We start from the raw sequence: 23,302 nt of genomic DNA on the forward strand, positions 1-23,302 counted from the left end.
CTCTCGGGGGGGGGGGCGTGACTTAAGGGCTCATCCTCGCCTACTTCCGCCCCATCTATGGGATGATGGCTCAGACAGGCCCAGTAGAGCGCCGATCTCATCGCCCTTTACGGGGGCAGGGTCCGCCTTCAAGGCTTAAGAGCAAGGGGGTGGTAGGCAGGAGCCAGTTCGTCCAGGGAGCTGGGCAGGTCTCCATCATGCAGCACAGCCCACCCTCAGAGAGGGGCTATGGGTACCACTGTAGAAATCCAATGCTAAATCCACAGGGTTGCTATCTTTCTAATTGCACAAACCCACACACCTTTGCCCTATCCCACCCCTTTGAGGTCCCTCCCTCCAGCCCCCCTTCTGTCACTCACTCTTCCCCACCCTCACTCACTTTCAGTGGGGTTGGGGTGTGGGAAGGGGCTTAGGGCTGGGGTGCAGGCTCTAGGGTGGGGCTAGAAATAAGGGGCTCAGGGCTGGGGCTTGAGGTGTGGGAGGGGGGTGAGGGCTCCACTGGGAGGGTGCAGCTGGGGATGAAGGTTTTGGGTGCAGGAGGGAGCTCAGGGCTGGGGTGCAGGCCCCAGCTGGGGGTGTGGGCTCTTGGGTGGGGCCAGGGATGAGGGGTTTGGGGTGCAGAAGGGGGCTCAGGGCTATGAGGTTTAGAGTGCAGGAGGGGGCTTGGGCAGGGGTGCAGGAGGGGGTAGGGGCTCTGGATGGGAGTTTGGATGCAGGGGGTTCCAACCTGGGGCAGGGGTGCGAGGTCTGGGATGGAATTAGGGTGCAGGAGAGTTTTCCAACCTGGGGTGGGGGGTTTAGGGTCTGGGAGTGAGTTAAGGTGCAGGAGGGGGTTCCAACCTGGGGTAGGGGACTCCGGGTCTAGGCTCCAGCCAGGTGGTGCTTACCTCAGGTGGCTCCCAGTCTGTGGTGCACTGGGGCTAAGGCAGGCTCCCTGCCTGCCCTGGTTCCATACTGCTCCCGGAAGCGGTCGGCATATCCAGCCCTTAAGTGGAGGTGTAGCCAGGCAGCTCTGTGCGGTGCCCGTGCCTGCAGGTTCCCCGCCAATGAGAGCTGCGGACCCAACCCTGGGGATGAGGGCAGCATGCAGAGCTTCCCTGATTACCCCGTGCTTAGAGGGCAGACATGCCAGCCACTTCCAGGGAGCTGCGCAGAACCAGGGTAGGCAAGGAGCCTATCTTAGCCCCGCTGCACCACAGACCGGACTTTTAACGGCCTGATGAGCGGTGCTGACCAGAGCTGCCAAGGTCCCTTTTCGACCAGGCAGTCCACTCAAAACCCGGATGCCTGGCAACTCTACTTATGGGACTTAAGGAGCTGTAATATTTTAAGGCCCTCATCGCAGTTTTGAACAGTCAGAATTTTTGTAAGGTTTTATACCTACTGGGACAGGGCCTTGGGAGTTCGACCCGTGGGGAAGTCCATGCACGGCCATCATGTTTGATACGGCTAGTACCTCAGTGCCAAATTTCAGTAGCCTCTATTTAAGGAGCTCCCAGTCACCTGTGACAACCACCACCAGGCCTACTATGGTTAGCAGCTTTTACACTGAAAGTGACTGAATAATTAGAACTGCCAGTCAATCATGTTTGAGGGGAATGGTGATAGAAAAGCTGAAGAAGGGTCTCTGACAAACACCTGGAATCAGGCAGAGAGGAATGTCTGTACTCCCTGAGTGAGCTTGTTCAGATCAGAGTTCAACAGCTCTTGGGGATCAAGCCAAGAAACTAATAGTAAAAAATAGTAAGTGAAGAAAGCAGCACACACAATTCCTGCTAATGCACTGGTTGTACCTTTATTGTTTCACCTCGTTCACTAACAGTTCAGTGGTGCAAGGTTACCATACACAGTTAGATATCTGCATTGCACACCTAAGGCTATACAGCAAATGGATCAGAATTAGTACAAATACATGAACTATATTTACATTTTGTATACTCAAGCTCCAAACATCAGATATATTTACAAAATAAAACATGAGAATGAAAATCAAATTAATAATGTACAGTGTTGCTGATGCACTCCTTTGCTGGGATGAGATCAGTTTGCAAAGAGATTTGTTCAAGAAGGCTACTTATGCAATATTGTCTACCATGTGTGGAGGACTTGAATAGGGAGAATGAAACATTGGTTAAAAAAATAGGTATTTCAGTGCAACAGCATTTCTAATGTCCAAAGTCAAGAACATTAACAGACTGCACATAGAGTATGTGCTCTGAACAAGCAGAGTGAAAATTAAGGCCTCATCCTGAGAAGTGCTGAGCATCCATAACTTCCCCAATTCCCAACCCTTGGCTTCAACAGGAACTAGGGGTAGCTCAGTACCTCAGGTCAGGCCATTAATTTGGCAACATTAAAAACAGAGGTCCTATAACCCTCCAGACCCACAAGCTTGAGTGCACAGCTTCTCTCACTGATTGAAGCAAATTTAAAATTAATATTGACACACGGTTAAGTAATCTGTTTAGTGTTAGATTGTTTTTAGGCCTCCAATACTTAGAACTCATAAATGGCCTTCTGAACAAAAATCTCTCATTTCTGTTCTCGAACAGCTGATGTTTCTGTTTAACAAGGAAGCACAAAATGAATACATTCCTGCTACGTACAGTACAGTTCAGACCATATACGGGGTAATTAGCCACAATGGAGAGATGCAACACACACAAGTTAGAGTCCCATTTAAATACATTCTGCAAACCTTCGAAGAGCAGCAGCATTAATATCCTTCCTTTAAGCAGCAGGTTAACAACTGCATCTTTAACAAAAGAGAAAAAATCCAGAACAATACAACTAACACAAACTGATGCTGCGTAAGTACCAGAGTGATGCATAGGCAGTATTAATTGCAGAGTACCAGCGGGTTCTATACCCAGGATAATGCTCTCTTCCTTATCTAATGTGCAATTAATTACAGATGTATAAATATACAATACATTACATAAAAAATTAAATATCCCTGTAAATTAGATAACAAGCAGCAGAAAGTAAAGTCTTTGCTTTGAAACACCTCACTGAGCAGTAGTAAAGATTTTCGACATGGGCATGACAAACCTTCCCAGTGGTTTGGAAATCCTCTCCTTTCCCTTCTGCATCCCAGGATTAAGGATTTTGTTTAAAAAAATGTAAAGTGCATCTCTAAAATACAGTATCAATTCTTTTTAAAATAAAATGGCTTGTGGAACTTAAACACTAGTGTCATATTTTCACTGGCCTTTGGGTCATTTCTTCCCTTCCATTATTTGATTACATTAAAAACCCAAACTAGAGGTGTGCCTGCAATCTTAACTTTTTCCAAGGGACATCCTTTAGGATCAGTGCCCATGCTCAAAAGGTTGGGTGGCCCATGGCATGGTGCCCACTTTCCAGCAGCAAGTCCCAAGAGCTGGCTGACTCCAGGGCGGCCTGCATGCAGGTGAACCATCAAAACAGCTCAGTTGGATTTTTAAACTTCAGAAGGGGCGACAGTTTTCCCTGCCCCCTGCATTTTTTCCATTTTAAACTCTTTGGGCTAGAACAGGAAGCCTGTACAAAAATATGAATTTCAATTAATTTAAAAAAATCTAACATTTTTCTACTTCCTAATTTAAGGACCAAGGAACACTGCCATTCCAGAGCAGAGCTCCATTACCAGTGAGAGACTCTAGGAGATTCATCGTCTCTTACATCAGACTGGAAGGTGGTACTGCCCTCTCTGAACGCTCTACAGATTATGGGGCTTTAGGAAATGTAGAAACTTAAAAATAGAATTTTACACTTCCAGTGACCTTTGATCCACATACAGATCAGGCCACTGGAAGCTGCCTGCAGTCCTCAAATACAGGAGAGTGAAATTTATGCAACACATTTGTAACATTTCAGTTCTGTGGTAATAAGATACCCATCTGCCACCTCCTGTTTCCTAAGGAGGGTCCCTTAATCACGTTTATACATAATACATATATTTATAAATAGAGTTTAGCTAATTTTCCAGCTTCTGGCCTATCCAAAGCAAAGACTTTGCAAACTAGTTTTGTTCTAGTTAAAAAAATAAAATAAAAAAAAATGTTCTCAGTGCGTCACATAATACCACCATCTAATCATCACCATCCCTCCCCTTCTCAGAAAGGTCCCACCTTCGTTACTGATGGTGGCAGCAGCAGCAACTTAGTGCTTAAAATTAACCTCTAGTTCATTCTTAGAACAATCTTGAAATCTGCTTAACTCCAGCTCAGGGAGTCTCTTCCTGCAATAGCAGTCTTGGTTTGTGCACACACTGGAAGTGCATATTGTGTCTGTTACATAACAAAGAACATTATCACTGTGTTAGGGTCACACAATTAAAGAACAAAATGCTACAAACAAACAAATGAAAACAAATGCTTTCTGTGTGATGCTCTTGGGTCCCTATGACACTCCCCCACTGCAGATTCCTGTTCTGGAAGGAGCTAGGGGATTGCAGGAGAAGGGGTGAGCTCACAGCTTAGCTTAATTACCATCATATAAGGTATAAAGATATGTCCTAGCAAGCATCAGACTTCATCTTCCTGCTCCTTTTTTAACTAAGCTTTTATGAGGTCCCACTATGCATTGCGCTTTGCAGCAGAAGCAAAGCAGTGCATGAAGCTGGAATAAAGTTGCTCTATTGAGAATCCCTCATGCTTCTGGCCACAAAAACTCCAGTTGGTGGCATGATTAGGTAACAAGGAGTGATCTGAATGAAAACTACCTTCCTGAGGTGGAGTGATCAGAGGACCTTTTCTTGCATGTGCCTAGGATAGTGAAATAAACCCCCTTTGCCACTCCCAAGGGCTATAAACTTAATGAGAGCTCTGTACATCCCCACCCCCTGGCATTCCACTCCCCAGAGTGAGTTGCTGAAGTATAATGAAGGGGTTTTGATGGATGCTAAAAATAACTCCCCTGCAGCCACCAAGAAACCTAAGCTGGAAATTCACCTCCCAGAGAAAGGAAACTTACTATGTCTTTGGTGGAAGGCCTGAAGGGGCAGGGGGTCAAGGTTTGTCTAAGAGACCTTGTATCAAATTAGCAATAGCTGCTGCTGCCCAGGGGGATCTTACAACAGGCACTTGTTACACATTGGTGACCAGGAATAGGAGTCTATTTGGTCTCTCTTCAGGAGGGACTATCCTCCTGCCCACAGAATTTAGGGAGAAGGGCTGGAGGCAGCTGAAGAAAAAGGAGGAGAAGGTGGTGGTGATACAAGCAGAGATGTGATCTTTTTTCCAAAGAGAAGCAAAAGCTCCCTCCCATCCTGAAGCATGCAGTGGCTGGAGAGTGCTGCAAGCACTAGGTTTTACAGGAGACAGTGGAGAGAAGATACTTTCCCATCATCAGATTGGATATCATTCGAATTGGAGAAAGGAGGGTAGTATGCACAAGGTGGGAGCAGGGAGGCCCCCATTTCAGAGGTACTCCAAGAGTATATGCCAGATGCATTTTTCAGAGAAGCTTTCCAGGCCATGCTGGCTGGTTTCTGTTTTAAAGCTAATCAAACAGGGAAGGGAAAAGTCACTACTACAGTAACTCTCAAGACCAAAGGAAGAGACAAAAGGGAAGCATCTCCCCATCCTTCTGGTTAATTCCTGCATATGCTCCAGAGAACCACCACACAGGGATTTTTCCACTTCCCACTTTCCTTCATTAGCATCACCTCAAAGAAAAGGCTGAGGCCCTTCAAATTTCAGGATTTGCACCCAATGCTTCAGTGACAACCTCCTTTCCCAATCAGGAGGGACATGACCACATTGCCTGCACATGGTTACCACAAACGCCACTTGCTCTGCTCAAAAGAGGGGCAGAGAAGTGCTAATGTTTTGGGGAACTTTATAAATTAACAGTGCCAATCTAGACCCCTATGGCAAGAGCCCACGGGGCAGTTTCTTCCAGCCTGCTGCTACATCACTCAGGGTCTGCTCCTGTTCTCCCCTCAATCTAGACAGCAGCAGACCTTGCTCTGACCTGCTGAATACCAACAATTCCTCCATCTCCAGAATTAACTCAAATTCCTGGATATCTGGGGTCTGAGATTCAAGTCCAACCTGGATGGGTTGAATTATCTTATGTGTCAGCTCTCACAGGGGGTTAAATGACAGGCAAGACTTAGGAAGCCTCAAGAGCAGCGGCAGCTTCTAGCTGGGTAACGCCATGTTTAGATGCTTAGAAGGAACCATTTTTCCCTAGCCTAAGAATCTTGTCCTGAGGGCAGCATTGTGGTTACTGCAAAGTCATAAAATAAAGAAAAACCTAAAGCATTTCAGACAGATAACACTGAGGACAGTGGTACAGACATCAAAGAGTCAGTTGGAATGGGAAACCAATCGTCTTAAGGAAAAGACCAAAAAAAAAACTTTTCTTTTTAAAGTCGTGCAATATTCACTAGATCCTTTTTTTGTTTTTTCCTTTTGTTTTGGCCACATGCTACTAGTAGGATTCTCAGCACAGATGGAAAAAAAAAAAGGGGGGGGGGTAGGTTAGAATAGCTAGAAAAAGTGCTGAAGGAGGTGGGGAGGGAATGGAAGTTAAGCCACAGGATTACATACAAGAGAAACCATCAAGAATCACACAGAGAAATGAGAGGTAACACTTTATCTATCAGAAGGCGTGTTAGAACAGATGAGAACGTCACATGGACTCAGTAATTCAGCAGGCCCGTGCGTCTTCGGGCCAGTTTTGACCTGCACAAAACAAAGGAAAAAGGATCAGCTAGCTTGGCATTACCTCCTAAGCCTCATTCTTCCTCCCTCCCGGTCATTCTTTACCTTCTTTTCTACCACATCTTGATGTTATTTCATCTATGCTTATTTTGCATTTTTTTACCAAAGGTAAAAATATGTAAGAGTGATAACTTGGCAGCTGTACTTGCTGCCCCAGTGTCCTTGTCAGGGAGATGGGATCAGGTAGGAACTGCAGTTTAAGAGCTCCTCTCTCTATACCAATAATACAGTTGGGTTCTCAATGAGCTTTTTAGTAAAATGAAGACTGAGTTTTTTCTAGCGGTACTGTGTTACAGTGCCTTCAAGGGAGAGCCAGGAACCTCCATAGCCCAGCTGACAAGGTGGCACTTTTGGTGTGGGCTAGAATGCAGGGACTCTTGGGAGAAAGACAGCAAGAGGAAGGAGAAGGGAGAGTTCTTCTGCGTCACCCTACAATCTGGCCAAACAGAGAAGCAACCCAGACCTACCAGCAGCTAGGCAGTGAACAGTCTAATATATTTGTAAAAAGGGAGAAAGTCCACGAGGCCAAAGGCCATTTTAAGCTCTTCATATCTACATTACACACATCATCCTGCATATATTTAAATGTGATTTGTCTAGTAAGAAGCTGGTGAACAGACAGCATCCACTGCACTTTCTAGGCTTTAGGGTTGGCTTTTTTTCCCCACACCAGTAGATTGAGTGCTCACTGGAATCGGCTCCCCCATCCCCTCAGAGCAAAATCTGCTAACCAATATGACGAGTTGCCTGCCCACATCCCACTAACCACATCTCTGCTCTGCAGTGTCTGCTCACTCAGGCACAGATGCCTCTTACCGTATTGTGCCAGCAAGAAGAGGGTTGAAGGCGTATAGCCAGTCGTTCATATCTTTGTCGTTGATGGCCTGGAGCAGGACCCCACGGTGCTTTGTGCACACAGCAAAGGTATTGGGGGTCTGAAATATTGAAACAGACAGTTCTCAAGTAACCAAGCCTGTAGATGCAGAGACTAGTTACACATGGGGTTAACACCCCTTCATTGCTACTGGAATGTGCCTGTCCCAGCAGCAGTTTCCTAGGAGACATTCAAACAACGGATATACTTGTTTTCTTTCCTCCAGGATGCATTAGATGTGTCCAGTATATTGTTCAGCCCCAAAGCTATTAACAAGAGCATATTTCACAGAGATGTTCCACTACTCGTGGAGCTCGATCCTTTGGTAAAATCTTTGGGGCAGGGACTATTTTTTTGTTCTGTGTGTACAGAACACAAGGGGGTCCTAATACATTGTGTGGACTCCTAGGTGCTACAATAATGCAAATAAAGCATTATTTATTTGCAGTAAATCAAATAGCTGTAGTCAATCTGCTGTATAATGTATATGTGAGGGACTAAAGGAATCAGGGGACTGGTAAACGGGGACAGCCTTAAACCTCTCAGTCTGAATCCTGCCCAGACTGGTGGTGACTGATAGTGGACCAATAGTCTCAGTCCAGCTCCCTGTGGGTTTGCATGCATATCACAAAAACCACCACTGCACTAACTGGGAACCTTGTTGGCAGCCTCAGCAGAAGCGTCAATGGCTGAACTACCATTGAGATTGATCTTGCTAAATCCTAGAGGTGGTTACTCCAGATCAGAGATCAGTCAGATTGGCAGGGCAGCATCAGCATTCTACTCCTGTTCTGTGAATAAACAGAGGACTGAAGTTTCCAGGCACTTAGACTGACCTTCACCATTGCCTGCTGATCCTCGCTGTACTCCACCTGAGCTGTGGACAGGTTTATGATCCCCTTCTCCACAGGGTCTTTGTCACTGTTGTAAATAAAGACGTATGGACGGCGGACTATCACAAAGTGCTTGGCCCAGGAGCTGGAGAGTGGCTCCTTGAAGTGGAGGTACCCCTTCTTTGAGACCACAGAGCTGAAGAAACAAAGGGGAAATATATTTATTCAAGAAAGTATGAAGTGAATCAGCCCCTGCTAGGATGGCCCAATAACAGAGTGAAATGGCAATAAGGCTATAGGAACAGACCAGTGGGCCTATAGTCCTGTCTCCCATCCCAGTTTCTTCAGAGGAAAGCTTAACCCCATCTCCCCATTCCAAAAGGACACCTAGCTGTGCACACGGGACAAGTGATGCACAGAGAGCTATGCTGCAGTAACATGGATAAAACAGGTCAGTTTCTGTAGCAGAACTAGTTCTGTGCATGAAGTGTTTGCAGGATTTAGCACTATGGAAGACAGATCAACACAACTCTCCCCTACCCTGCTACTAGCCTCTGAGTGTCTCTTGCAGGCTGCTGCTTTAGTGCTGCCAGCAGAAATCTTGGTAGCTATTGCGTTCATCTTCCTCAGATGAGGCAAGACAACTGGAAACCCAAGAAAGCCCCTACTTTAGAGAGCGCAGGAAAATTTGACACTGCAGCAATTGACTTACCCAGGTCTGATTTCCTCAATATCTGGAACGAGGTTCAGGAATTCATTCTTTCCAGCTCTGGCCAGGAAGGAGGTTTCCACTGTTGTAACCAGCTGGAATTGTTCCAACTCTGGGCAGGGGCTGGAGGCACGGGAATTTGCTTCTGGAGTCCTTTTAAAAAAATGATGGGGGAGAAAAGTAATCACTACAAAGCAACTGGTTGTGACAGCAGAACTGAAAGCATTTCTGAAGCCCATCTTCTCCCATAAGATGCTCTTCTGTTCTGCCATGAGCCTGATCCACCAGTTTCAGAGTGATTATATGCTATGCCATGGCCCTTGGGAGCCTTTTGTACAACTCTCAAACAGCATTTACCACTAGCTTGAGGCCCTCCACTCAGAACACAGAAGCGATCTGCCCACCCGTAGGTTGCTTCAGACGATTTCTCCCTTGCATCCCTCTCCAAGCACAATCCACAACACTGAGGGACTGTGCCCAGATTATAGCCGAGTAGATACTAGGAGGGCACTTCCTGGACAGCACTGCTCTCAATGAGGACTAAGGAACAAGGAAAGCACCAAACTGTCCTTCAGTGAAATTAGACAATTTTATCTAAACCATCCTTCATAACTATGAGAAACCAAGCAACAGAGGTCACTCGCCAAATTGGCCTATCATGATCTGTTCTCTTGACAGATTCCCAAGAACCACAGTGGGTTTTACATGCTAAAAATGCAGTGGTGTCCATAACACACAGTGTTCACCTGACTGCCCCTTCACGGTGAGAAAAAAAGCTTAAAAGAGGAAAGAATGGGAAGAGAATAAATGCACAGAAGAGAGAGCAGGAGACAGAATGAGAAAGCACATGCAGACAGAAGGGAAGAAGCAGAAAGAAAAATGAATGAGAAATCAGAAAGGACAATACCAAGAGAAGCAGCAGAGTGGAAGAGTTTGTTTAGAATCCCCCTCCCCCCCCATCTCTACTTACTTCTGATCCACTGAATTGCACCTTGAATCTGCCAGAGAGGGACAGGTGGATGAAGGTGTGAGGGTGGCACTGCTGAAACTGGACACTGATGGGTCCCGCCCGATTGGAGAGATATCAGATAGCTACAAGAACACACACAAAACACTGCAGGATAAGATTTCTGTAGTTGGTGTCTGTCACCTTGGTAAGATAACATTGCACTCAGTATCCATAATTAGGAGTGCTCAGCGGAATATTTCTACCAATACTAATTACTCTATTAGATAAATACCACAACAGCCATATTTTTGCACCTAATCCCTCTTTGTAGAAATCTCCTTGTCTGAAAAGCAGATAATGCAGCACTTCTGTGGGTATTGTCTGACAGTGTGCTAGGCATCTGATGATCTGCATACAGAATCCATCAATGCAACATTGGGTGGTCGGTTTTGTAACATCAGATTCATTTCTTTATTGTCATTTGTATCTAAAGTCAGTTCTCAAATGAGTTGTTCAGTTTATCCTTTGTTGCTGGGAAACTGAGGAACATGATGATAATGAGCACTCCATGTCATGAGGTGAACTATAATACAAACTGGAGCACTAGTACTAAACCCAGAAGAGACTTCACCTGCACCATTTGAATTGCTTTCCCTACGCTTTGGAACTTGGGGGGCCATTGAACACCCCAATAGACTAAAGAGAAACAAAATGGTTTGAATCCAGTATCAGTTGTATCATATTCAGGTGCAACTCTTGTGTTTTCACCATGATGGCATGAGAATCTTTACTTTACACAAACAGGCAGCCTTTCAATACACAGTACCTACAAATCATACTTCAACTTAGAGAATATTTAGGATTCTAAGACTCCAGAAGATTAAATAGTGGGCAGAAAAGGTACTGTAGGAAAAATAGACAGGCCTATTGCATGTTTGGCTGCTGTCACAGCGGCTACAGCAAGCGCCTTACCTTACAATCACTGATGCTGTTGTACACCTGGTTAAATTCACGGTTGAAAGTGTGGGTAAGAAGCTGCAGGCACTGAGAAAAAGCAAAAGACAACAGGTGTTGCCAATTACATTTTAGGTAGCAATAGAGCACACGTAACAGGCAATCTACCAAGGCCCACTCAAGAATTAGTGAACTACAGTCTGCCCAAGACTGAGTGTGATGACACCAACAGGAAAAACAGATGTCAGTCATACAATTCCTGTGATTACACTACCCAACACTTCCATATCCAGGAGCACTAAGGCAAGTGCTGGGTATGGCATTAACAGTGCAACCCCAGTCATCTCTTTAAATTTCACTGAAGGGAGACATCTACTGGCTAGTTAGAGAGAAGAGAACTTTGGTTATGCAGCTTATTTAAACAAGGCTCTGTATAGAACACAGCACATTCGCCATGGAATATGAGGGGCTGAGTATGGAAAAGTAAAAGAAAAGGACATGAGACTACAGAACTAGTTTCTAGGTCCTAAAGTGCACTTGTAAACCAAGTATCCCCTGAACTGGAGATCTAGCAGAAGGATTTCATACAGCTAATGAATAAAACCAAAAAGGTACCAGCTAAAAAGCAAGAGCATGTCAGTTCATTGTCCCTCTTCCCCACCTGATCATTTGCCCCAGTTAGGAATGATACAGAGGTCCATCAGATATTTGTTGTATTGCCCAAGTAGTGCAGGTGAAAGGCTTTTGTGGTTCCTTCAATGATTAAGCCCTAGATATTTTAACTCTTTGTTACAACATCTTTACTGCATCTTCAGTGCCACAACCTGGACCTGTTCTGTTCTCTGGGCAGTCTGTACCTTGGTTGCCAGCTCTTTCTCCCTATCCACCAGGCTCTCGATGTCTGCAGAGTCATAGCCGCTGCTTTCACTGGGCGTGACAGCACTCTCAAAAGTGGTAGTGGAAATTTGGGAGGAGATGCTGGTGGAGGTGCTGAGGGTCCCACTGCTCAGACTGGGGGACAGCGAGTCACTCAAGGATTTGGGGATGCTGTCGCCAAGTTTCTCACGCAGTAGCAGGAAGTGACGAGTCTTTTCCACCTGAGAATCAACAGAATTAAGCATCAATTCTAGGACATTCTTCACCCTCAAGAGCATGGGAATCCCTCTCTCACTCAACAGGACATCTACCAGAGAGTCATGAGGCCTGGGAGCAGAAATAACTGGTAACACGCTAAAAAGTTAATCATTTCTTTTGCTGAATGCATTGAGAGCTGAAGGCTGTTTTCACTGGCGTGAACAGCCTCTCTGTACCCATCTGGTGGGGAACCTACCCAAGGCCTAGCCTTGCTGAAAATGCTAAAAACAAAAATTCCCATGCAAGGCCCTCCCAATTTGGAGGTTACAATCAGCATAAAAGGCTGCTGGAAGATGTAGTTCTGTCTTGCTCTTCCCCCCCAGCTCCTTCCTTCTCCCTTTGTGTACCTCATGCAGCAGCTCCAGCTTCTCCAGTTCCCACTGGTGCTCTAGAATGAGGCTGTCACCACGGGGCCTCCAACCTGCCAGGTTCTCTTCCCCACGGACATATGCCACAGACGTATCCAGGACTTTCCTTCTCCTCCTCTGCATTCCTGAGGAGTCAAGTACAGAGTAGCAGGTTAAAAACAGTAGATTGGGAAAAGATACAATACAGACTTAATGTATAGCAACTGGCAGGGAACCCACACACCCCCAACTCAACTTGGTGTAGATAAAATAACCAGGATTACATCAGTGGCAATGCCTCCCATCAGTCACACTCCACACTCCAGACCGGGGGAGGTGGGGGGGGGAGGGAGGAGGATTATTTTAGTTCCACCCTCTGCCCTAGCTCAGAAATATCTTTCCCTTACCTCCATAACTGCCTGAACCCTGTTCAGTCCAATTCAACAGAAACATTTAAATGCATTTTTCTCCAAGGCCTGGTGATATTATGGGAGCTTCAAGATAAATGGCTGTGAATAATTGTATCAGGTATTTGCAAGCTCTGAAATTCAGTCCTTAGGAAAGGGTGGGAGGAAAAATCATTGAGAATTCTCCCTCACCCCCTGATATTGCTCCCCCAAGTCCCAACTACACTAATTTGAAGGAGCTATCTATGGTGCCCCTCCTTCCTGGACCCTGACACACAACCTCTTGTTAATTGGAGCTGTCCTCATTCAACTATGCCACCTGTGCTGTCTATAGATTTGGCCCCAATTTACAGAGGGACTAGTGCTGTTGGGCCATTATTACACCATATCCATTCATCGTAGGTGTTCTCTCACTTACACCTTTCCTCTCCTCCCTTTTGATTAGGATTATACTGGGAATTTCTAGCATTAAATGTTAAAAAATCCACTCCATTTCTCAAAGAAACCAACTGAATAGTCCTCCAAATGTCTGAACAACAGACTGTGCCTGGAGGGACATAGGTATTCCCAGCATACAGGGATATAGATAAACAGTCCTGCGGGCAGGATGACAAGACCACTCCAGAGATAAGCAGCTCCACAGTCACCTGAACTGCGAACACTAAACTCACTTTATTTATATCTATAAACTGAACTTGTTGTAGGATAAGGCTCAGTGCTTCATAGCTACATTGCCCAATTTCTTCCGACATTTCTATGAGAGAAAATGTAAGGGAGTTTAAAATGTTTGAATTCAGGGATGCAGGGATTGACAATGCCCTGAATATACATCTCAATCAGAGGTAAGAGGCAGTTTAAGGTTTCCACAAAACAGCAATGCTCGCTCCAAAGCTATGAAAGCACTTCTGCCCCACATAGGCGCTACTTCTCCTCAATATGGCAATTTATTCCCTCTTGTCCACACATCTGTTATTTGCAGTCTCTCCATCTGCTATAACCGACTCTTACAAACGTACACACCCCTACATTTGAATGCACATGCTGTTTCTGCTTACCTGGGCTTCCTGTGTCTGCCATTTTGCATAAACTCAGCTCATAGATTCCAGTTACTCGATTGCTGTTTACAAAACACCGACAGAGAGGAAACTTGTTATATTTCAAGAAATAAAAAAGTACATGGTCTCTGAAAAAGTTTACATCTTCAAGATTCAGAGGACCCTTTACCCCCAAAACAGAAATAAACTTCTATTTGAAAAGTAGAGACCCTTGTCCACTGTAAGCCTGACAGATCAGCTAGCCAGGCTGCCAGCTCCCCAAAGATGGCACCTCCACTCTGTCTCCTGTCCTTCCCTGTTTCTAGCCCATTATCCTCAGGAAGCTGCTGATTAAGCAAATTACAGTTAAGGACCAATGTCCTCCACAGGACAGCTGGAAAATGTGTTTCCCCTCTATTAAGACATCCAAATATATTTTCAAGGGCTGGTTACAGAGGCAAGTCTGGAGGACAGGAAATATGAGGGACAGTCAGTTTGGTTTTTACTGAGGTAAACCTAATAAAGGAAGAGCATTTAATACCCTCCAATAGAGCTGGGAACTGCAGCTAAGCAGGCTTTCAATGAAGAGCCTTAAAAAGTACCACGCTGCATTCTCTTTCTGTCTGTATATGAAAAATTATGTTATTTACCTGTATAGTAACTTGAGTTCAAGATGTTTTATCTCCACTGTAGGACATGAATGTGCCTGTGCACTCTTGACTGGAGATTGTAAAGCAGTTTTCAAGGGTCCATGCCTGCACAGTGCAGCTTCTAATGCTCCCGTATGAGGGCATATACAGGGGTGTGGACTCACCACTCAGTACCTTCTTGACTGCAAAGCCAGAGACTCCGCAGCAGAGAGGAAGGACAACATGGGAGCACCCATAGGGACAAAACATCTCGAAGAACTCAAGTTACTGTACTGGTGAGTAACCTCTCCTACTTCTTTGAATGTATGTCCCTCTGGGTACTCCACTGTAGGGGACTCCCAAAACAGTAACTTAAAATGGACATGGGTGCTGAGGAGGCAGGTCTAAGAGAGTTCATAGGACTTTGTCACCAAACATCACGCCAACTCTGGAAGCAGGAAAGATAGTATAATGCCTGGTGAATGTATGAATGGAGGACCAAGCTGCAGTTCTGCAGATTTCTGCAATGCGTACTTCTTTCAAGAGGGCTATAGATGTGGAGTGAGCCCAAGGGGAGTGTGCTGTCACTCTATGAAGGGATGGTACCCTGGCAGTCTCATAGCATATTAATATGCAACCCAAGGCCCACTTTGACAGTCTCTGCATGGAAACGGGCTGTCCCTTCATCTTCTCTTTAAAAGATACAAATAGGCTGGGAGAGGCCTTGAAGGTCTTAGTCCTGTCAAGGAAGAAGCCAAGAGCCCTCCTGATATCTAGGGTATGTAAGCTGGTTTCCTCCCTGGAGACATGAGGCTTTGGATAGAACACCAGTAGATTGATTTCCTGCTTAATATAGTATTCCAAAGAGACCTTAGAGAGGATGGGGAGGATGTGTAACCTTATCTCTGTAGAAGACAGTAAAAGCTGGGTCTGCTAGGAGAACCCCTCGTTCTCCCATTCATCTAACCTAAGTGATGGCTTTAAGGAATGAAGTCTTGAGGGAGAGGTGGAGGAGAGGGTAGACAGCCATTGGTTCAAAGGGAGGTTTCCACAGGGCATTGAGAGCCAAATTAAGATTCCATTGGGGGGCTGGGTTCTGTACAGGACGAAAGTTGGGTAATCCCTTAAGGAATCTAGTCATAGTAGGGTGGGCAAAAACCGAGGAAGCACTCAGCGAGTGGAAGGCGATGATAGCAGCCAAATGTACCCTAACTGAGCTCACACACAGACCCAGTGTCTAAGTCCAACAGGTAGTCTAGTATCTTGGAGAGCAGAGCTTCTGATGTTTGACAGGAGTGAAGAGAAAGCCAGGAATGAAAGCATTTCCACTTTTGAAGTTAAGTTTTGCGAGTAGTACATCTCCTGCTAGATCGCATCAGGTCCTGTCAGTTCTTCTAACAGGTTAAGCTCCACGCTTGAGAGCCTTTAGGAATCATGCTCTCAGGTTCAAGGATAAGGGGTTGGGATGGATCAGGGCCCCGGAGTTCTTTAAAAGGAGATCCTTGCTGAGAGGAAAGCAAAGAAGTGTTGCTACAGAGAGTTGAATCAGGTTTGAGTACTACACCTGTCTTGTCCAGGATGGTGTTATGAGGATAATCCTTGCTCTTTCCTGTCACAGTTTGAGCAAGGTGGGTAAGCATATAGCAGAGTACAGGCCATGGTGTTAACAGGGCATCTCCCAATGTGTTGCAGCCATATCCTCCCTTGGAGCAGAAAAGGTGACATTTCGTATTGGTTGGGTAGCAAAGAGGTCTACTTCTGGGAGGTCCCAAGTTTGGCAAATGCTGGGAAGACTGAATCACGGAGCTCCCAGTCATGGTCCTAATGGAAGTTCCTGCTTGGGGAATCTGCAATTACATTCTGGAGGCCTGGTAGATAGGCCACTGAGATTTCTATCTGACAGGAAATGCACCAGTTCCACAATTTTAGCAATTCTAAGCACAAGGACTGGAATCTTGCTCCACCCTTTTGGTTGATATAATACTTTGCTGTCCTGTTGTCCAGCATTATCCTGATGGAGTGACCCTGTACATTGTGAAAGAAGCATTGACAAGCATATCCAACTGCTCTCAGCTCCAGAGCGTTGATGTGGAGGCGTGGCCTCTTGTGTGAGCCACCTGTCCTGGTTTCTGGCCCTTTGGAGGGGAGTCCTCCCATTCCAAGAGATAGGAGTCTGTTGTGGGAATTTTTGAGAGTGGGGAATGTGAGAACAGGGTTCCCATGCAGCCCTTTCGTGGGGCCTTCCACCACCTGAGAGAGCTCAAAACTTTCAGAGGTACTGAGATAAGTTTGGAGAGGTTGTCTGTCTGGGGTATACATAGACTGTAGCCACGTCTGAAGGCACCTGAGATACAGTCTTGCTTGAGGCATGACACACATGGAGGCCGACAATGTGGCCCAAGAGTTGTAGGCAGGTCCCTGAAGTTTGCGGGCAGTGCTGTACTGTTGAGATTAGACTGGAGAGAGTGGAGAATCCTTCTTTGGGGAGACAGGCTCTGACAGTTAGGGAGTCTAGAGTGGCTCCAATGAAGTCTTTTCTTTGGACTGGGGTTAATTCAAGGTTTCTTCTGATTGATGCAAAGGCCCAGAGACTGAAAAAGGGCTAAAGCCTTGGGAGGTTGCTGACAACCTTTAGAGCTGACCAACTCATGAGCAGCCAGTCGTTCAAGTATGGTTTCTGCAATGCCCAACTGACAGACTGAGGATCTTCGTAAAGACCCTCGAGGCTGCAGAAAGCCCAAAGTGGAGGACTCAGTACTGGTAATGATCTGAGTCTATTACAAAGTGTAGGAAGAGCTTGTGGGAGGGATTAATGGCTATATGAAATAGGTGTCCTCTAGGTTGAGGGAAATGAACCAGTTTCCTGGATCTAGGGATGAAATTATGGTAGTTAGTGTCACCATCCGGCAGTGCTGTGAAAGGAAATAGGTGTTCAAGTTTCAGAGACTGAGGCTTGGTCTCCATCCTCTGTCTCTTTTGGGGACTAGGAAATAGTTTGAATAGAACCCACTTCCAATAAACTCAGGTGGAACCAGTTTGACTGCCCCCAAGAGTAGGCGAGATTGGACCTCCTGCCTTAAGAGCTCAGGGAGATGGGGGAAGGGAGGAATAGAGTGCAAGTGGAATAGTCCACATTGACCACTGCTAATTTCCATCTGTCTGAGGCGATGTGCTCCCTGGCAGGTAGGAAGTGGGATAGTTTCTCTCCAAAAAGGAGGGTAAGATAGTAGAGTTGTGCATCAGAAGATCTGTGGAAAAAGGTTGCTCAATGCCCTCAACCAAGGTGTCAAAACTGTCTCTTAGAGGGAAGTGCAGATTGGGTAGTTGTAAAAAATGGGGATGGTTCCCTTTTTTAAGGTTTGGATCTCCTCCTCAAGGCTCTGAAGGTCTAGGAAAGGTCTGATGTGGATGGTGCTGGAATGATCTGGAACACTGCATTTTGAGATTTGCTAAAACATCTTTTCATTGTTGACACAAATTCCCAGGGACTGTAGCATTGCCCTTGACTCTTTCAGGTACGGAGAGAGGAGTCTGTCTGTGCTGACGAGCTTGGGCCCTTCAAAGGGAAGATCTTCAATAGTATTCTGCATCTCTCTCGGGAGTCCAGAAGTCTGGAGCCAAGATGCTCTTTGCATAACCACAGCAGTAGCTATGGATCTACAAGTTGTGGCAGCAGCAGCAAGAGTAGCCTACAGGAACACTTTCTCAATTAACTGACCCTCTGGGATGAGGGACTGAAACTGGTCTCTTCGGTCTTATGGAAGGGGTTCAATAAAGTGTGTAAATGTAGAATAATGGCTAAAATCATATTTTGCTATAAAGGCCTGGTAAGTTTGTGACTTCAAACTGAAAAGCCACCAATGAGTAGCTCTTTCTGCCCAGTAGGACCAGTTGTTTGGACTCTTTGTCCAAGTCAGAGAGTCTAGAACAGGCCTGACAATTCCTTTCATTGACTGCATCCACCACCCAGAAAGTAAGGGGTGGGATGGGAGAAGTGTTTAATTTCCTTTGTTGGAATATAGTATTTATGATCTGCCCACTTGCAGGTGGGTGGAATTGTGGCAGGTGTTTGGCATAGAGTTCATACAGGTGATAACAGTGCCTCGTTAGTTGGTAGGGCAATTTTCCCCTGGAGGGGATATTTAAAAATGTCCACCAGAGAGCGCTGAGACTCCTGGACCTCTTCTAGAGGAGTCTGGAGGGAGTCCTCCAGGCATTTAATGAGGTCCTGGAAAGCCCTAAAGTCATCCACATAAGAGGCTGGTGATGGCATCATCATATCATCCAGGGAGGACGATGACTTGGCTGAAGGAAGTGACTTAGTCTGTGGCTCTTGTTTTTCTTCCAGTACTGATGAGGCATATGGTACCGGAGGATGGTCCATTGGTGCCTGTGGATGATGTGGTACCGGTGATGTTGGGATTTCTTCCTAGCTGGTACTCTTAGAACTGTTCAGCGAAGTCCCCCCTGGAGTAAGCCCATTCAGTTGGGGGATGGGTCCCCAAGGATACACACTTCTAAAGGTCCTCTACAGTAAACTGACTCATGGGAGTGTGATGGTACACCACTGCACTAGAGCCCTGTTCTGAGATCTATGTCCGTAGTATTTTCTGGGCTAAGGGGGTCCCCACAGGCATTGCTGCTGGTAAAGAATGGAAGCCCATTTGAGTGTCAGGTTGCAGCTGTTGGGGCAGGGGCTCTGGTAGACCTCCTTGATAGAAGGAACTCTGGTTTGTGTGAATCACGAAGGTCTTCCACGGAAAGGAATCTGGAAGGTGGAGAAGGGCTATGATAATCTATGGCCAAAGTCTGAGTCAGTACCGGTGTTGGGAATACAGATTGGTGAGGAGATGTTGAATTCTCCAGTACCGCATTTACCAAGGGAGCTTCTATGACCTTATAGCTGTAAGAAGGTGATGGCATCAGAGTAGCCCTGTGTACATCACAGTGCTGAGAGATGTCAGACAGTGCTGATGTAGGAGCTGCCCGAGAGCAGAAAATTTCTCTGCACATGACTTCTTATGCAGTACCGACGACTCAGTACTGGAGTCGGTTGGAGCATAAGCAGTATCCCTTACATGATGCAAGGTCTCCCGGAAGTGGGATTTACGTAGTGACCTACCTCTCTTCTTTGTTTTCCTGGTAGATGAAAGAGACTTCTTTTTCCTGGAAGTCTTGGTCCCTGGGCCTGCTGCCGAGGCTCCAGCAGTCACTGAAGTAGCCTGAGATGTTGGGGCTCATGTACAGGAGGGGTGCAGACACCTCACGAGCTAGGGAGCACTTCATTAAGAGGAGTATCAACATAGCCTTGCTGTCCTTTCTATACCTGCCTTTAAACCCTGAGCAAACCTTGCACTTTGATAAGATGTGGGTGTCTCCTAAGCACTGGAGACAGGTACAGTGCCTGCCACTGTGAGGAAAAAAGCTCTGTCAGGGCTTAAACCCCAAAATCTTAGTGCTTTGGCACACTGGATTGTGGCTAATTAAAGTCTTGAAAAAGAGATGGGGAACCCACCTGAAAGCACAATGGTGCTGAAATTAAATAAAAATAAATTTAAATTGACAAAAACCAAGTAGATAACTAAGAAGTTTCACTATATGTGGAAAAAGGCGGGAAGCTGTAAAATTTTGCTCCATATCAATGCTCATGCTGCAGGCGGTTGAGAAGTAATTGAGGGTGGCGCGTTCACATCACCCTATATGCCTTCATACGGCACCAGGAGGAGCTGCTCCATGCGCAGACATGTGCCCATGGACACCTAGGATTGCCAGGTATCCAGTTTTCGACCAGAAAGTCCGGTCAAAAAGGGAACCTGGCAGTGTCCAGTCAGCAGTGCTGTCCAGACACTAGAAGTCCAGTTGCCTGCAGTAACTGGCCTCCACCAACAGGGGGCAGGAAGAGCAGCAGCTGCTGCAGGAGCCTTGAGGAGTAGTGGAGCCCTCAGCAACAGCTCCAGCGGAGAGAGGTACTGTCGGCTCCCCTGTCCTGCCCCGAGCGCAGCTCCATCCCCAGCCCCACTCACCCCCCCATCCCCAGAGCACAGCTCTCCCTCCCCCATATTGCCCCAATTTCTCACCCGTGGAGCCCGTCTCTCCGTTTGCCCCAGTCACCCCTCCACCCCTAGGGCCCTGCTCAGCAGGCAGGGGGAGGGTGGTGGAGAGAGTAGCAAGCGGGGGACGGGGGGAGAAAGAGGCAGAGCAGGGGGCGGGGCCTTAGGGGAAGAAGCGGAGAAAGGAGCAGGGGAGGTTCCGGCGCTCGGTGTCCTGTTTTCACAAATTAGAAAGTTGGCCACCCTATGGACACCACTTTATGATCTCCGGTTGAGAGCACACAAGTGCATGTGCATCCTATGGTGGAGCACCTATAGCAACATATAATAAAAGAACTACACTCTGCTGGTAAACAAAAGCAACTGAAATTGCCTATTAAACTTACGAGTCTGGGGATTTGGAGTAGCCGCTGCCAAAGAGATTGCGTAGCGAGCGCGGTGGTGAGATCTTGGCATCTCGTGAGTAGAAGACCATACAGACATCCTTGGTAATCACAGCTGGTTGGATGCAGTGGTCAAGCTAGAACAAAGAAACAAATGGCTGTCAAACACCGAGCAAATGATGTCTGGGGGCCTACATCCATACATACCAGAACATTCAGTTGCACTGTCTTGGTAGTGACATTGTTTATTCTTCATCATTAAGGCCCTACTTGAATTGTGGGATGACTGTCAAATAATTGCGGCTGATTTGCGGACAAGATAAGGAAAATCACGGAACAGTAGTAATGGCCCTTGATTATCTGCAGTAACTTGGAAAACCTGCTCCCACCGTCAGCCACCCATCTGACAAAATTGCAGTGGAAGCCTAATATTGCAGGATTCACAATTTCTGCAATATCTCAAATTAAGTAGTGCCTTATTCATCAGGCTTTTTAAAAAACAAAAAACAAAACAAAACAAAAAAAACATACCTTGCTAGTTAGATTTCTAGCTGCATCCTCTGGCAGTGATCACATCGTATTAAGCACAATTTTATCTAGGATACATATTACCTACTATACTGGCTGCTTCCTTCCACTCAATTCCATACATGAGCTGTGGGGCACAATATGCTCACCTCCAGATATGCAGACAAGGTCATATAGATCTTCTCTCCATAGGGTGTCACTCGATTGAGGAGGAGGGAGTTATGCAAGGAGCTATCCCAAACAGCCTCAAAACGATAGAAAGTCCTGAAGAAAGTACAACAAAAGTTTAATAGTAAAAGCACCTCTGCCTCCACTGCAAATGAGAGCAAAGTGCCTCCTCCTGGACTCCATCTAATATGTTTTTTTATTAAGCAGGGTTGGTTAGACAGTGAACACCTGTAGTAAAGCCCCATCTTCACCAACATTTGAAGAGCTCCAGGGCATCCTTACCCACCAGCTTCACAGAGGCATCCAAGACTATCCATCTACATCTAAATTAACTTGGAGTTGAATGTACCCTGGCCTGTTATGAGATGAAGACTCCTCTTAAAGCTCAGAGGAAGGGGCTGAATTGAGAGACTGTAGAAGAAAAGACGAGGGAAAGAAAAGCACCATAAAACCATGGGGGAAGTTGGGATGAGAGGACAGAGTTTAAAAATGGATTCAGCTCTTTCCAAGTGCCTAGGATATGATTCCAAGACACATGGAAGGATTCTTTCTGTAATCATTGTCCTTAGTCTGAGGTATGTTTTGGGGCTGGCATACAGAAATACACCACAGTGCTGATCAGGCTCACAAAACAAAACAGAGGAGAGAAGCCGGTAGCACTAAGCAATACAACACAATAGATTCTTCAGGTGATCAGAATAACCCCCAAACAGGTCTAAGTCTTTAATTAAGGCAACAAGGATTTCTTCTCCTGTAAGCCTATAAAGGAAAAAACAAGCTGTTTATTCCCAAACTATTCTCAGGCCCGCTTCAACCTATCCCTCAGGTGAGTACGGGCTGCAAGGAAGAGGTATACTCATGTGTTATGAACCTAGTAAAGTTTCATTCTATAAGCCACCTGTAAAGAACTGCTGTGCTAGTGCCCAGAGCTACTCCAGAAAGATGAGAAAAGAAACTAGAGGCAAAATCTAGAGAGAAAACAAAATAAAGAAACAAGCGATTTCTCATCCTGCCTCTTTTTGTTTGAGAGCAGACAGGGCAGAGACAAGAGTGCCAGTCTTAAAACTAGCATCCTATAAATCCCCCCTCTCCCTAGATAGATTACATAGGTCAACAGAGCTCATGAAGGGGATTCAGTAGCCCATGAGGGCCATACAAACAGCCAATCCAATTCAGTGGTGCCAAACACCATTACATTCTATCTCTACAAAAATACTGCTGCCTGGCCTGCCTTAAATGAAGGAAGAAAAACAGTGCAACAGGAGAGCCCTGTGCCAAAGGAGCAGAGGCTGAAGCCTAAAGAAGTGGAGATCTGAGGGGCATTACAATGTCACGGGACCTCACTTCTCAGCCAGGACAAGGGATCAGGGACAGAAAGCAGTTTGTTTTCTAATCCTTTAGAGAGCTGTGTTAATTGAACCCCTATATTTTAATCTTTTGTCCCACCCCCATTTTGATGGAGACTTTTACACTTCAGCTACAGAAGCAGAAGTGCAACTCTGAGCCAAAGTATGTGCTGCTCTGGATTGCCTGGCAGAGAAGATTCAGACTGGGTCCCCCTTACCCATATTCTGCTGCTCTTATCCCTCA

The 23,302-nt window shown here is 46.0% G+C and overlaps 1 protein-coding gene across 2 annotated transcripts in view; it reads right to left on the reverse strand.

The window, feature by feature from the left end:
• Positions 1-6,631: 6,631 nt before the first annotated feature.
• KIF1B (kinesin family member 1B) overlaps positions 6,632-23,302 on the reverse strand; it is a 128,022-nt gene continuing 111,351 nt past the window's right edge. For both annotated transcript variants that reach the window (XM_065421333.1, XM_065421332.1), the window contains 11 exons: positions 21,694-21,808; positions 21,020-21,153; positions 13,976-14,037; positions 12,514-12,659; positions 11,890-12,129; positions 11,051-11,122; positions 10,100-10,221; positions 9,133-9,282; positions 8,424-8,616; positions 7,530-7,648; positions 6,632-6,674 (listed from right to left, as the gene is read on the reverse strand). In XM_065421333.1, the coding sequence (XP_065277405.1) occupies positions 6,632-6,674; positions 7,530-7,648; positions 8,424-8,616; positions 9,133-9,282; positions 10,100-10,221; positions 11,051-11,122; positions 11,890-12,129; positions 12,514-12,659; positions 13,976-14,037; positions 21,020-21,153; positions 21,694-21,808 (1,396 nt within the window). The remainder of the gene's footprint in view (positions 6,675-7,529; positions 7,649-8,423; positions 8,617-9,132; positions 9,283-10,099; positions 10,222-11,050; positions 11,123-11,889; positions 12,130-12,513; positions 12,660-13,975; positions 14,038-21,019; positions 21,154-21,693; positions 21,809-23,302) is intronic.

This window comes from Emys orbicularis, chromosome 22 (assembly GCF_028017835.1).
Source record: "Emys orbicularis isolate rEmyOrb1 chromosome 22, rEmyOrb1.hap1, whole genome shotgun sequence".
NCBI lineage: Eukaryota > Metazoa > Chordata > Testudines > Emydidae > Emys > Emys orbicularis.